The 11821-nt window shown below is 62.2% G+C and overlaps 1 protein-coding gene across 2 annotated transcripts; it reads right to left on the bottom strand.

Moving 5' to 3' along the window:
- Positions 1-10551, bottom strand: PTPN9 (protein tyrosine phosphatase non-receptor type 9). Of its 2 annotated transcripts, none has more exons than XM_086471500.1 (13): positions 10513-10551; positions 6051-6194; positions 5453-5542; positions 5215-5339; positions 4334-4439; positions 3589-3699; positions 2572-2900; positions 2079-2172; positions 1902-1971; positions 1260-1338; positions 849-999; positions 536-743; positions 1-228 (listed from the first exon to the last, which is right to left on the bottom strand). In XM_086471500.1, the coding sequence occupies exons 1-13, from the start codon at positions 10543-10545 to the stop codon at positions 2-4; spliced, it is 1767 nt and encodes a 588-aa protein (XP_086327626.1). In that variant the 5' UTR covers positions 10546-10551; the 3' UTR covers position 1. The 2 variants fall into 2 exon arrangements, with proteins under 2 accessions (XP_086327626.1, XP_086327625.1); XM_086471499.1 differs by lacking the exon at positions 10513-10551 and adding an exon at positions 8429-8452.
- Between the last annotated feature and the right edge of the window lie 1270 nt (positions 10552-11821).

Below are 11821 nucleotides of genomic sequence, written 5' to 3'. Positions count from 1 at the left end.
CTCAGTGTCCCGGCGAGTTCTTCTCCTGGCCGGCCCGGCTGTGGTTGGCGAGCAGCAGGCCCTCGCGCTGGGCGTGCTCGAGGACGGCGGTGTAACAGAAGTAATACTGCTCGGGGGTCTGGATGCTGAAGGCGCGCTGCGTCCGCATGCGCAGCACCGTCTGGTAGATGTTCAGCGTGCCCACGTCCTGCAGCTGGGACAGGCAGATGTCCAGCGCGCAGAAGGTACCTAGGGACAACGACAGGGACGGCATCAGCCACCAAAGAGCCATTATCGCCCCTTGCAAGAACCGGAGCGGGGCGGCGGTGGTCCTCAGCCCCCCACCAACCTCCCGCACAAGACCACAGGCATCAGGAGAAGCGGGGCAAAGACTTCTCCCAAGTCTGATGGCTGCAGGAATTCCTGGGGATACGCATCCTGGGTCAATCAGTTTGTGAACACCCTGGGGGTCCCCGGGATGGAAACTTCCCAGGGAGGCTGGACTTGCTCCCCCCCCACCAAGATCTCCACCCCAGCAGCGGCGTAACCCAGTCACCTGTCCTGCCGATGCCAGCACTGCAGTGCACCACGATCGGGGGTCCCCCGGGGTGACCCTTGAAGCGAGGTCCCAGGGCGCTGACCGCCACCCTCTGCTGCTGCTTCACGGCCCCCAAAAAGTCAATGAGGGTGGCCGCAGAGGAGGGAACACCATAGTCTGGCCAGCTCAGGTACTGGAAATGGGACACCAGCCGCCGCTCCCTGGTCTGGGGGAAAACAGGGGGGTTAGACCCTCTCCCTTCCTCTGCCTGTGGCCATAGAGACCTTGCAGCACCCCCATGCTGTCCCCTGCCCTGACTGTGGCCACGCACCTCTGAGCTGTGGATCTCCAGGATGGTTTTCTTGTAATGGTTGAGGTTCTCCACGCCCAGGTTGGTGATGGTCAGGGCCCCGAAGCACACCTGGAAATCCTTCTCCAGGGGCCAGTACTGGCCACATTTTCTCCTGCCTCCCTCCTCCAGCCTGGGAGCAGGAGAAGGACAAGCTGGTGATGTCCTCCTCACCCTGCTAGGGACATGTCCCATGCCACCCGGCCGTGGTCCCTTGGGGATCCCACAAGGACCAAACAGTCCATCCCTGATGTGATGTCCCCACCCTGTAGGGCTCTGTCTGGCACCACGGCTGCAGGGTCACTGCAGAGAGCACAGTGCTGCTGACCCAACAGCAAAAACGCTCATTTTGCAAAGAGAAACAGGGCTGTGCCCCACCCCAGGAGCACTCACCGTGTTGTCATCACTATCACCAGGACGTTTTGCTCCCACACCATGCGCCAGAAGTCACCGTAGGTGTTTTCCAGGGGCCCTGTGGGGACAGCCTGTATGTCAGCACAAAACCTGATGGATTTGGGAAAGCCCCTCCATACAGCAGCCTCCGCCAGCTCCCCTCACCCTCCCTGGGGAAACAGCCCCTTCCCGTGGGGACCAACCCCGGTGCAGATCCACCAGCCCTCCCTGAAGCTGACACCCATTGCTCCCCCCCCCCAACCAAATCCCTATGGCTCAGCACCGACCCCCCTGCCCCGATCCCTGCTGCTTCATCCCCCGGCAGGTGGGGCAAAGCTGGGGCTGGGTAAGGGGCAGGAGGAGTGGGCTGCCATCACCAGGGGTCTGCTCAGCCCAGGACCCGTTTTGCGGGAGGTGGCTGAAGGAGGATGGACCCGGTTGCTGTCTCCCAGGAGAAACTCCATTTCTCCCTGGCTGGGGACTGGGAGGGGAGTAAGTACACCCAGAGGGGAGGGGGACTTGCTGGGCAGTGCCCTGCTCCCGGGATGTCCCAAACCGTGGCCGGCGGCTGATGCTGGGCAAGGAGGTGAAGCCCACACGTGCATCAAGAGCAAAATAACCCCTTGGCGGCTCAGGCCATACCCTGAGTCCCGATGTAAGCGTTCCTCTGCTTGTAGCCGTCCATGAAGCTTGCGTTGATGTAGTCTGTCAGCTGCAGGGAGAAAAGCAGGCACAGCGTGAGCCCTCCAGAGCCCCACGGCCGGGATGGCTGCATTGGCTTCACGTGGGACCCCGAGTTTCCATCCCGGGCTGGCTCACCTCCGGGCGGCTGTACGGCTTCGCCAGCTTGACACGGGTTTGGTCCAGGCAGGGCACGTCCCCGTACCGGTTCTTCTCCTGGTTGTAGGGTGCCCTGAGAGGCAGGGGAGAGGGAAGCACGGATGTTTTCCAGGCAGAGGACGACGAGACAGCATCCCTCCCTCTCCGCAAGCCTCCAGCGCTCATAGCCTGGGCTCTGCTGCCATCACCTGGCCAAAGCCTCGGGAAGCAGAGTCCCGGCCAGGTCCTGGTCCCTGCTGTCCCCTGAGCAGCTCCCTCCTACCCCCGGGGGGGCTGCGGGACCCACAAAGAGGGCTCGCAGCATCACTAGGCTGGGCGTCTCCATTGCTAACCCGAAGCACTGCACCCCAAAGAGGCAGCTGAGCCACCACCAAGCAGCAGAAGTGGTGAAGTGGGGGGGGACCCAGCTCTTCTGGGGTGAGAGGGGGCCCGCATGCTGGCCCGCACACAGCTCCTTGCCCACCCAACTCACAGAGAGCAGACAAAGGTGCCAGCCGGGCTCCTGCGCCGAATATCTTCGTACTCTTCGTAGATGCCCCTTTTCTGCTTGTGGCTAACGTGATCCAGCAGCTCCTGGAGGGTGATGGATTTGGGCCCGGGGACGTGGACGGAGCCGTTATCTTTGGGGGCCACCAGCGGCACCAGGATGAGCTCGTCCAGGGGGTCGGGGTGCCCGTTCTGCTGGGGCAGGAACCGGCAGTTCCAGCTCAGAGGGTCCAGTTTGAGGGACCCCCCGAGGTACTCGGGAAGGCATTCGCAGGGTAGGTGCTCCTTCAGCTCCGACATCTTCACCATCTGCACCTGCAGGAGGAAGAGGAGGGGCAGGCGTGACTCCAAGAAGGATGGAGAGGGTTCACTGGGGATGCTGACAGTCTGGCACGGTCCTGATGAGCCCGGAGATTTCCCCCAACAGCATCGGGATCTTCCTCCTTCCTCCCCTGCCCCGCGAGGGCACTCAGGGGAATGCCAGCGGTGGGGCAGGGGCTGACGCCCCCACGTACCCAGGGTGGGAGTCCACACCAATACCCAAATTTGCAAGCGGCTCCAAGCTCCTACCCAAAAGCAGAGGGACAAAGTCCAGTCCAGGGAAGACGTCAGTCTGAAAGGGGCTGCACCAGCAGCACCGCTGACGCCGAGGGGCTGTTCTAGGTATTTTTGGCTTTGCCAGCTAGGGCCTGAGCACAGGTTCTCTTTTCTCCCGCGTGCTCAGCAGATGTTTCCTTTCCCTTTAACCATTTACCATTGCCTCCACTTGCTGCTGCTGGCAGCCTCACCGCAGAGGAAGAAATCAAAGGCCATTTCAAAAGGGGTTCAAGATATTTGCTGAAAACACCGAAACAGGTTGACCTTTTCCCATGGATTTGGGCTCAGCAGCTTCCAGCGGATGGAGCTGAGGGCCACAAGCTGCTCACACCAGCCTGTCCCAAAGAGAAAACAGCCTCAGCCCTCCCCACCGAGGGTCCTGTGCCCAGGGGAGGACCACGCTTACCCGCTCCCGCAGCTTCTCCTTCAGCAGCAGGCTGATGATGGAGTAGGGCACGCGAAACCACATGGGTGCTCCCACGATGAAAACCTTCTTGAGCCGAGCCGGGAAGGCACCCTGCGGGCAGGAGGGGGTCAGATCCACGCTGCCAGGGAGGAGCCAGCCCCTCTCTGCACTCTGCTGGGGTGGGGGGACATGTCCTAGCAGAGATGACAACCAGCAAAGAGACCCCGAGGTGGCAATGCCGCATCCAAAGCGTGCGTCACCCACAGCCGGCAGCCCACGGCCGTGCTTATTTTCATGCTCCCTCCTAATTCCTTGGAATTAGGTAGGCAGAGGGTTTAGGTCTGCGGGGGAGAAGTGAAGCCTAGGAGCCAGGACTTGTGTAGAGAACACACCCCGGCCGATATTCCCTGTTATTTCTTTTTTCCGGAGAAGGGAGGAGGCATGAAATGCCAGCACGATTAAAAAATAATTTGCATCTGTTTTCCCAAAAGCGCTGCCAGCAGCTGCGAGAGGAATCCAGCACGGGGACAGCTGATCCCCTCCTACCCACGGGACACCACGGCCCCGGCTGGGTCCAGCCTGGCAGGCTCCCAACGCCTTCCTGAGGTCCTACGGGACTGGAGACGGTGCTCCTCAGCCGAGACGTTGTCAGCATGGTCTGGCGTGAAAATTTATGCCGAAACCACAGGTACGAGCAAGTGGCCCACGCATCGTCCCTGGACACTGGGTCACCCCTGGCCGTTACCTTCAGCAGGTTGAGGATCTTCTTGCTGAGGTCCAGCTCGAAGTTGGTGTACTGCGAGCCCGCCATGTCATAGATGAATACCAGCCCGTTCCTCTGGGTTTCGAAGCTGAGAGAGGGAGAAAGAGCAATGACAACCCCACGACATCCAACTGCTCGGCTCCTGCACGAGCAGATCTGCCCCATGCCAACCTGACCTTCAGCTTGCTGACGCCAAAATAATCCCCTTCTGCGCTCAGGACTCACGGACCCAAAGCTCGCTTTTGCATTTCCCAGCTGCTCCACCACCTCTTCCTACAACCCTTATTTAAGCCTGGCTCATGTCTTAAGCCTGTCTCAGCTGCATTGCCCGTGATGGGCAGGTTCAAAACTAGAAAGAGCCCAGCACGATAAATGGGACGTCCTGGCTTTATATTTTTGGCAGGGTTCACGTTACGTCCCACCGGCGGCAGGGCTGCCTCCTCCCCAGCTGAAGCTTGCAGGAACCAGGGGCTTTGCTAAACTGGAACCTGGACATGGGCAGGGAAAGGCTGCGAAGAGCCAGCTTCAGGGCTCGGCAGGTTTTGTTCCCCTGCCGAACACCTCCATCGGGATGACTGGCTTGAGTTCAGACCAGGGGAAGACAGGGAATTTCAAGCCACAGGGAGCTGTGACCCCCTTCTCTCCCCTAACTAGAGATGGGGCACCCAGAGGCATGCAGACAGACTCAGCCACAATCTCACTATCAGGAATTCACGTTCACGTCTTTTCCCTGCGAAGCCTTTTGTTGGGATTTCATCAAAACCTCAGCAAGCAAGCAGCATCTCCCCTTGCCCCTGGGAGGGAAGGGGCTCCCCGGGGACCTGCCGCTGTACGACACGGTACCTCGGCGGAGGCAGGCTCACCTCTCCACCGCTCGGTCCAGCAGGTAGAAGAGCGCCTGGAGCACCACGTGCTGCATGCTCTTGCTGGGGTGGTGCAGCTTGGCCGTGAAGAGGGCGATGGAGGCTCCTGAGGGGTCCCGCACGCTCTGGCGAGGAAACAGGGTCAGGCTTCCACGGCACCAGAGGACACCCACGCGGAGCAGAGCTGGGACGAGCCCCCCAGCTGGGGTAACTTGGGGGGACACACAGCCCCACCTACCAGAATGGTGAATTTGCCACTGAGCAGCTCTGAGCGCAGCGGCTCCTCGTGCGGCTTCAGCTTCACGATGCCCTCCTTCAGCCGTGTCTCCTGCAGGCAGGGAGCCGGTGTGACAGGCAGCACGGGCACCCCAACCCTCCACCCACCATCATGTCCCCATGGAAGCACCCAGCCCTCCGAGGGAAGCCCCAGCAGGGAAACCTCTGCTCCATGGCCCCATTTTCCAGCAGAGGATTGCAACCGGCTGCAGCGCCACAACCCCCGGCACAGGGAGGAGCAGCTTTGCAAAGCCAAGGCGGCAAAGGTGTATATGCACATGTATCCTTAATATAGGGGGAGATGCTCGGCGGGCATCGCACACCAGCCGGGAGGGCACGCTGCGAACACCCACGCTGCTCTCAGCAAGGGGAGGGGGCTGGGGTCAGCGAGGTCTTCATGGTGACTTGCCTTGGCTGAAAAAGGATTTTCCAGCCGGATAAAACTCAGAAGGGAATGAGAAAAAGGAAAAAAAAGCAAGGGGAGGGTCATCCTTGGCACCAGAGACCCCTTGCAGAGCAGGAAGCACTCGACCAGGGGGGACCAGGCCCCGCTCTCTTACCCGGTAGGAGTGGAAGAGCTCGATGGCCCGCAGGACATCAAACTTGCGGGCCATGAGGAACTTGACGGCCACATTCCAGGACAGTGGGGACACATTGTACTGGCCCGTCCACTTGTTGATCTCCTCCAGAAACTGCTTGGTTGCCTGCAGGAGAGATGAGGGGCACGCAGTGAGATGGGGTGGGAGGAGGAGAAGTGCCCGAGGAGCATCCCTGGTCACAGTGGGAGCTACATGGTCCTTGGTGCATGGGCAGGGGCTGAGCATGGCTCAGCAAACCCAGCAGCTCATCAGGGTAAAGCAGGGAGCTCTACGGCAGGCGCTGGGCCGTGTGAACACAGGTAACGAGCGAGACAGGCATTGAGGGCTGACACTTCAACCTGCTACAGGACATGGACCAGCTCACCCAGTAAGGCCAGCTTCACATGGCCACAGAAGACCAGATGAGAAGGATTCAGTCCAGGAGGGTCCCAGGATGCTCCCACTGCTCCCCACGGTCCTGTAACGCGCCGGGGCCATCCCCCACAAGCACCCTCCTAAAGCACTGGCACCGCACGCACCCGAAACCGTGAGAAACCATGAAAGAAACTTTCCCAACCCTAGTGCTGACGGAGCGGAGTCGCAAAACCCAACCTGCAACCTCCTGGCAGGCTTAAAGCCCTGAAGGCGAGCAAAATAACCCCCAAATGTACTCTTTTTACACGCTGCATTTGCAAGGCAGGCATGGGGTTTCTGAACACCCCCGCTAAGGGAAGCAGCTTTGCTTTCTGCTGCGTAGTGACCCCCTGTCCCATGCAGGAGCCCCGAGGGAGATGGGGCAGGACGGCCCAGCCTTCCACCACGTATCGCTCAAAGGATGCGGGCAGGATGGAGGGAGTCCCTGAAACACCCCGCTTCCACCCGGGCACACCCCAAACCCTCACAAGAGCGGAGGATGGCGATGACAGCACAAGGAGGAGGAGGAGGAGGGACAGTGAGTGCTGAAGGCTGGCTCTGGGAGCAGGGAGCACAGGCAGACGGCGGTGTTGGATGTCAGGCAGTGGCACGGAGTTACTGGGAGCTATTCAGCCAGAAAAGCTCGTCGGCGTTAATGACTTCCGATGGGAGGAAGCGAAGGGCCGGGGTTTATCGGCAGCGGGAGGCTCAGCGGGGGCAGCAAGCCTCTCCCATGGGATGAGCCAAAGGAGCCCAGCTCAGCCGAAAGGTCTCTCCACAGCCCGCCTGGCATCCCAGCAGGCATTTTTGGAAGGGGTACCGGCTCACTCAGCTGCTGGCAGCTGCTAAGGGCCAGCCCAGACCCCCAGCATATCGCAACCAGAAGCTCCCTAACTCGGTATCGGAGTCCCACAGGGTGGCCAGGCGAGCACCAGACGGGAGGGAACTCGGGGAATTGGGCTGCATCTGCCGCCAACAGCGCCAGGAGGAATCTGAAAGCGGATTTCAATAGCCCAGCTCCAAGCCCTCGCAAAAATCCCCTTTAAGCATCGCGAGCCGTCCTGGCACGGCGGTGTGTCACGGTCAACCAGCTGCAGCTCAGCAGCCGTACCGGTGCCCCCATCTCTGCAACTGCTGGGGGCAAGGGACTAGCACGGAGCAAAGGAGATAGGGCATTAGACACCCCCCTGCCTCAGATTCCCACCTCCCAGCCAACAGCCGGCAGGAGGTTTTCCTGGGAGCTGTACCTACGGGACGCCTTTATTCCCACAGCTTCATCTCCAACAGCCTCCACTTTGCCCAAACAAAAGTGACTCTTTCGTGGCCTGAATTTCTAACAATTTCTCCTCTATTGAAGAGGGATGGGAAAATAAACGGGGCAACACAGAAACCATCTTCAGCCTTAACACACACACACTTGTATGTATATAGAAATACATCCTATCCATAAGCTAAGATGAGGAACCTCGCTGGCCGTACCCCTGCTTCGCCAGTGAGTCCCCTGAGGCCCCCAGCTGTCCAAAAGCTAGGGCTGGGCTGGAGATGCAAACCCAAAATAACAGCAGAGATGCTCCTTCCCCAGCACAAGCAGGACAGTATGGGGATGGGGGCAAGCACCAGGCACACTCCCACTGCCCTCAGACAGAGACTAGAGCCGACACTACAGCTTGAGATGACAAAGATGCCCCAAGATGATGGGAAGGATGCCCCGAGGGGCACAGCGGCAGCAGGGAGAGGATATAAAGCGTGGGTCAGGTCCGCTTCCTCAACATCTAACCCATCACACTTCATGCAATCCCATTTCCAGCATCCATCATGAGAGATGCCGGGTTTTTTTGCAAGGGGGAAGACCCACGAGAACAAGCACTGGCTTTGCAGCACAGCTCAGCCATGAATTCCAGCTCTTCCCTGCTTTCTCCACGAGCACAACAAACTCCCAGACTTACCAGTGCTGACATTCAACAGCAGGCGAGCCGGCAGTCACCGAGCTGAGCAGCAACACCAGCTGTAGCTCTTCCCCCCCTTGCATGCTCCACTGGGTCTCATCATCATTTCTGGCCCCGACCCTACCTGGATTTATCCAGGAGTTGAGCCGAGCTTAGCAGGGCTCACCCCACGCGCTGAAAATGAAGCCCGTGACCCAGAGCTGCGGCAAGAAGCCCCGTTTCTGCGAGCGACGGCAGCGCTCTGAGCGAAATTGTCCGCGGCTGGGCGTTCCGAACAATGCCGGTCTTTGGAGCGCTGGCGTCATTGAAGTCGCTGCTTCCCTGCGCCAGGGCAGGGTGGTGACAAAGCCACCGCCGCAGGAATAGGGGGGCTCTTCAAGCCCTCCTCCCGTGGGCTGTGCAGGCAGCAAACCCACCCTCCTCCTTCAGCCCGGGGTGGGTGAAATAAGTTCTGTGAGAATTGCAGCTGGGCTGAAAACCACCGAGGAAAATCGGTTTGGGTCCTCTGGTCGCTCTGGGATAGGCTGGGGAGGGAACAGTGGAGATCCTACAGAACAGGAGATGTCCGAATGCTGGCAGGGAAAGGAGAGGGGTGAATTCCCCCTGGCTTGATGTCAGTAACAGGGGAGAGCAGACCTGATGGTCCTGAGGATGACGAAGAGGTGGCAGGAAGGGCATGTCCCAGCCCCAATCAGCACTTATTCATGAAAAGACAGAAACTTCCACTATTTGGCTTCCCAGCCATCAAGGGCAGCACCAAGGGCAGCCTTCCCCCACCCCAGTCTGATGATCCAAACCTGGAGCTGTTATTGCAAATATCCTTTCATCTTCTCCATCCAATACTCCTGCACAAACCAAACACCTCAGAGCCCTCTCCCGGGATGCCGGCTGGGGGAGCCCAGCCATGGCTCTCGCTGCAAACCAAACCTCCCTGCCAGAGCAGGGTCTTCCAAAACCCTGTTTGCTGGAAGCTTTGCCCCCTCCATGATGCAGGGGAAATGCAAATCACAGGCACCTGGGGGGACACAGGGCATGAACACCCCCCAATCCTTGAGGGTTTGTTACCCTGGAGGGAGCGGCGCTGATAAGGGGAGGTGTGGTGGAGGAGAAAGCCTGGGAGCGCTGCATTTCCCGAGCACCAGCGCAGGCTGCGGGCCGGACTCCTCCAGCTCCTGGTGAGCATTCCCTGCGAGGGGCACGGGCGTTTTGGGAACCCAAGGTCTCCGTACCAACCCTCCTAAACCTCTCTGTGGAAACGAAAGATATTTTTTTAAAAAAAAACCAACCCCACAACCAGCCAGAAACCTGACCAGCTGGGCCCTTTCGCCTTCGCAGCGCAGCCCCCACGGCCAGCAAAGTGGCCGATGCGACGCCATGCCCTCGGCCAGCCCGAGCATCGCCGTGGGGCGAAGGGGACCCCGGCTTCGAGGCAGCCCCAGGTGGACGCGGCTTAGAGCGGGGACACGGAGCCGGGGGGGGGCATCCCCGGGGACGAAGGCGAAGGAGAGGAGAGCCAGAGGCTGCCCTCGCCCTCCGACGCGCCCCGGCTGGCTTATCGGCCCCGCTCCCCGAGCCCAGCAACATCCTCCCGCGGTGACGCAAGGCCGGCGGAGGAAGCCGGGACGTCACGGGAGGCCTGGGGCGTGGGAAGCGCGTGCACACGCATCCCCACGCCAGCCTGCCCACGGGGGGAGGCCTGCGAGGAGAGGCCGCCGGTGCCCGGGGGGGTGACACGCCGCTTTGGGGCTGCATGACCCCCAGCCCCCCGCCGCGGCACCCCTGCTCGCCCTGGCGCCCAGGGCGCAAGGCCTCGCAAAGGCCTTTGGGGCGGGGGCAGCCGTGCGGAGATGGGGGGTGGGGGGCTTTGCTGATGGGGGGCTGCGCGGATTATGGGGGGGTAGCTTTACAGACAGGGCTTTCCTTGGGGAGAGCCACCCCGTTGGGGAAAAACAGCACTGCAAATGGGGGTACCCAAAAAACGGGGGAAGGGGGGCAGCGCACGGGGTCCTGCCCTGCCCTGCCCAGCCCGGCCCGGGGAGCGGCGCAGCCCGGCGGCGGGGAAGGGGAGCCCGGCGGGGACCTACCTGCTCCTCCTCGGCGCTGAGCTCCGCGGCCATGCTGCGCGGCGCGGCCCCGCTGCCCCCGGCGGGCCGTACCGGGCCGGGCCGGGCCGTACCGAGCCGGGCTAGGCGGCGGGCGCCCCGCCGGAGCCCATCCCCGGGGACCGGCGGCGCTGCGGGCACCGGCTCCTCCCGACCGCCGCAGGCTCGCTGAGGGCGGCTCCGCCCCGGGGTCCCCGCCGAAAGTGCCGAAAAAATTAAAAATAAATTTTAAACAATTAAAAAATAAATAAAATCCGTATATCCCGCAGCCCCCCGGGAAGTTTCGCTCGCCCCGGGGAAGCGCCGCTCGGCTGGGCTGGGCCGGGCCGGGCCGAGCTCCCCGCCCCGCTCCGCTCCGCTCTGCCCCGGCGGGGGCGGCGGCAGGAAGCGCCCGCAGCCCCCTCCCCTCCGCTCCCCTCCCCTCGCCGCTCGGCTCGGCCGGCCCCGGCGGGCGGCGGGGGGGGGGCGGGCGGGCGGCCAGGGGAAGGCGGGGGACAGGAAGCCCTCCCCGGCGGGGGGGCGGGGGGCGCCGCCGCCTCTGGGGCCGGCATCGGCGAGGGCAGCGGCCCCGCGATGGAGACGGAGGAGCCGGCGGAGCCCTGCCTCTCCCCTCCCCTCCCCGCCCCGGGCTGGCTCGGCTCCGCCGGGAGGGCGTCGCGTTCCCCGGCATCCCCCAGCTTCGGTTCCAGCCGCTAAAATGGTGGCAAGCAGCCCTGCCCGACATCCACCGGCGCTGCCTGCAAAGGGGAGAAGGGGGCAGCGCTGGAAAAGGGCGCCCCAAGACCCCCAGGGCTCTGCCTTCCCGCCTGGGCCACCTCCGCACCCAGGCTCTCGGGGGGACCTTCGAGGAAACGCAGAGGCCGTGCTGTGTGTTTGTGCGAGCCCAGCGCCAGGCAGAGCTCCCCGGCGCCCAACGTCAGGCTTAGGATTTTTTTATTCTGGACGCGTGCTGTACCTCCGAGCGGCGTGAGCAGCGCTCCCGGGACAGGAGCAGCCAGCCTGCCCCGAGCATCGGCTCCCCGGAGCAGCCCGGCAGCTGGGGCACGCAGCCTCGCCTCTCCCGACGGCCCTTCCCGGCACCTCGTGGCAGCGGCGGCCTCCCTTGCCAGTACTTCGGCCTCTGCCTCGCAGCCTTCCCCCGCGGGCAGGAGGGCAGGCGTGTGCCTTCCCCCTGCGCAAACACGGGGCCGGGACTTCCAGCCGTTTCTTTGCTCTCCCTCCTCTGCAGTCCCTAAATTGCATTCCCCGGCTGGGCACGGGTGTCAGCGCCGGGATGGAGAGCCCCGGTGCT

This window comes from Leptosomus discolor, chromosome 11, assembly GCF_034619465.1.
Source record: "Leptosomus discolor isolate bLepDis1 chromosome 11, bLepDis1.hap2, whole genome shotgun sequence".
In the NCBI taxonomy this organism is placed as follows: domain Eukaryota; kingdom Metazoa; phylum Chordata; class Aves; order Leptosomiformes; family Leptosomidae; genus Leptosomus; species Leptosomus discolor.
Note: the sequence above shows the minus strand (reverse complement) of the source record. Positions and strands in the feature narration are given on the sequence as shown.

Bases quoted from the DNA above. Each gene is read 5' to 3' on its own strand.
- PTPN9 (XM_086471500.1), bottom strand. From the start codon at position 10,545: ATGGCCGCGGAGCTCAGCGCCGAGGAGGAGCAG. The intron at 5,340-5,452 runs GTAGGTGGGGCT...TTTCCTCGCCAG, and splicing joins GTGGCAAATTCACCATTCTG to AGCGTGCGGGACCCCTCAGG. The intron at 2,901-3,588 runs GTAAGCGTGGTC...TTCCTCCTGCAG, and splicing joins AGGAGAAGCTGCGGGAGCGG to GTGCAGATGGTGAAGATGTC.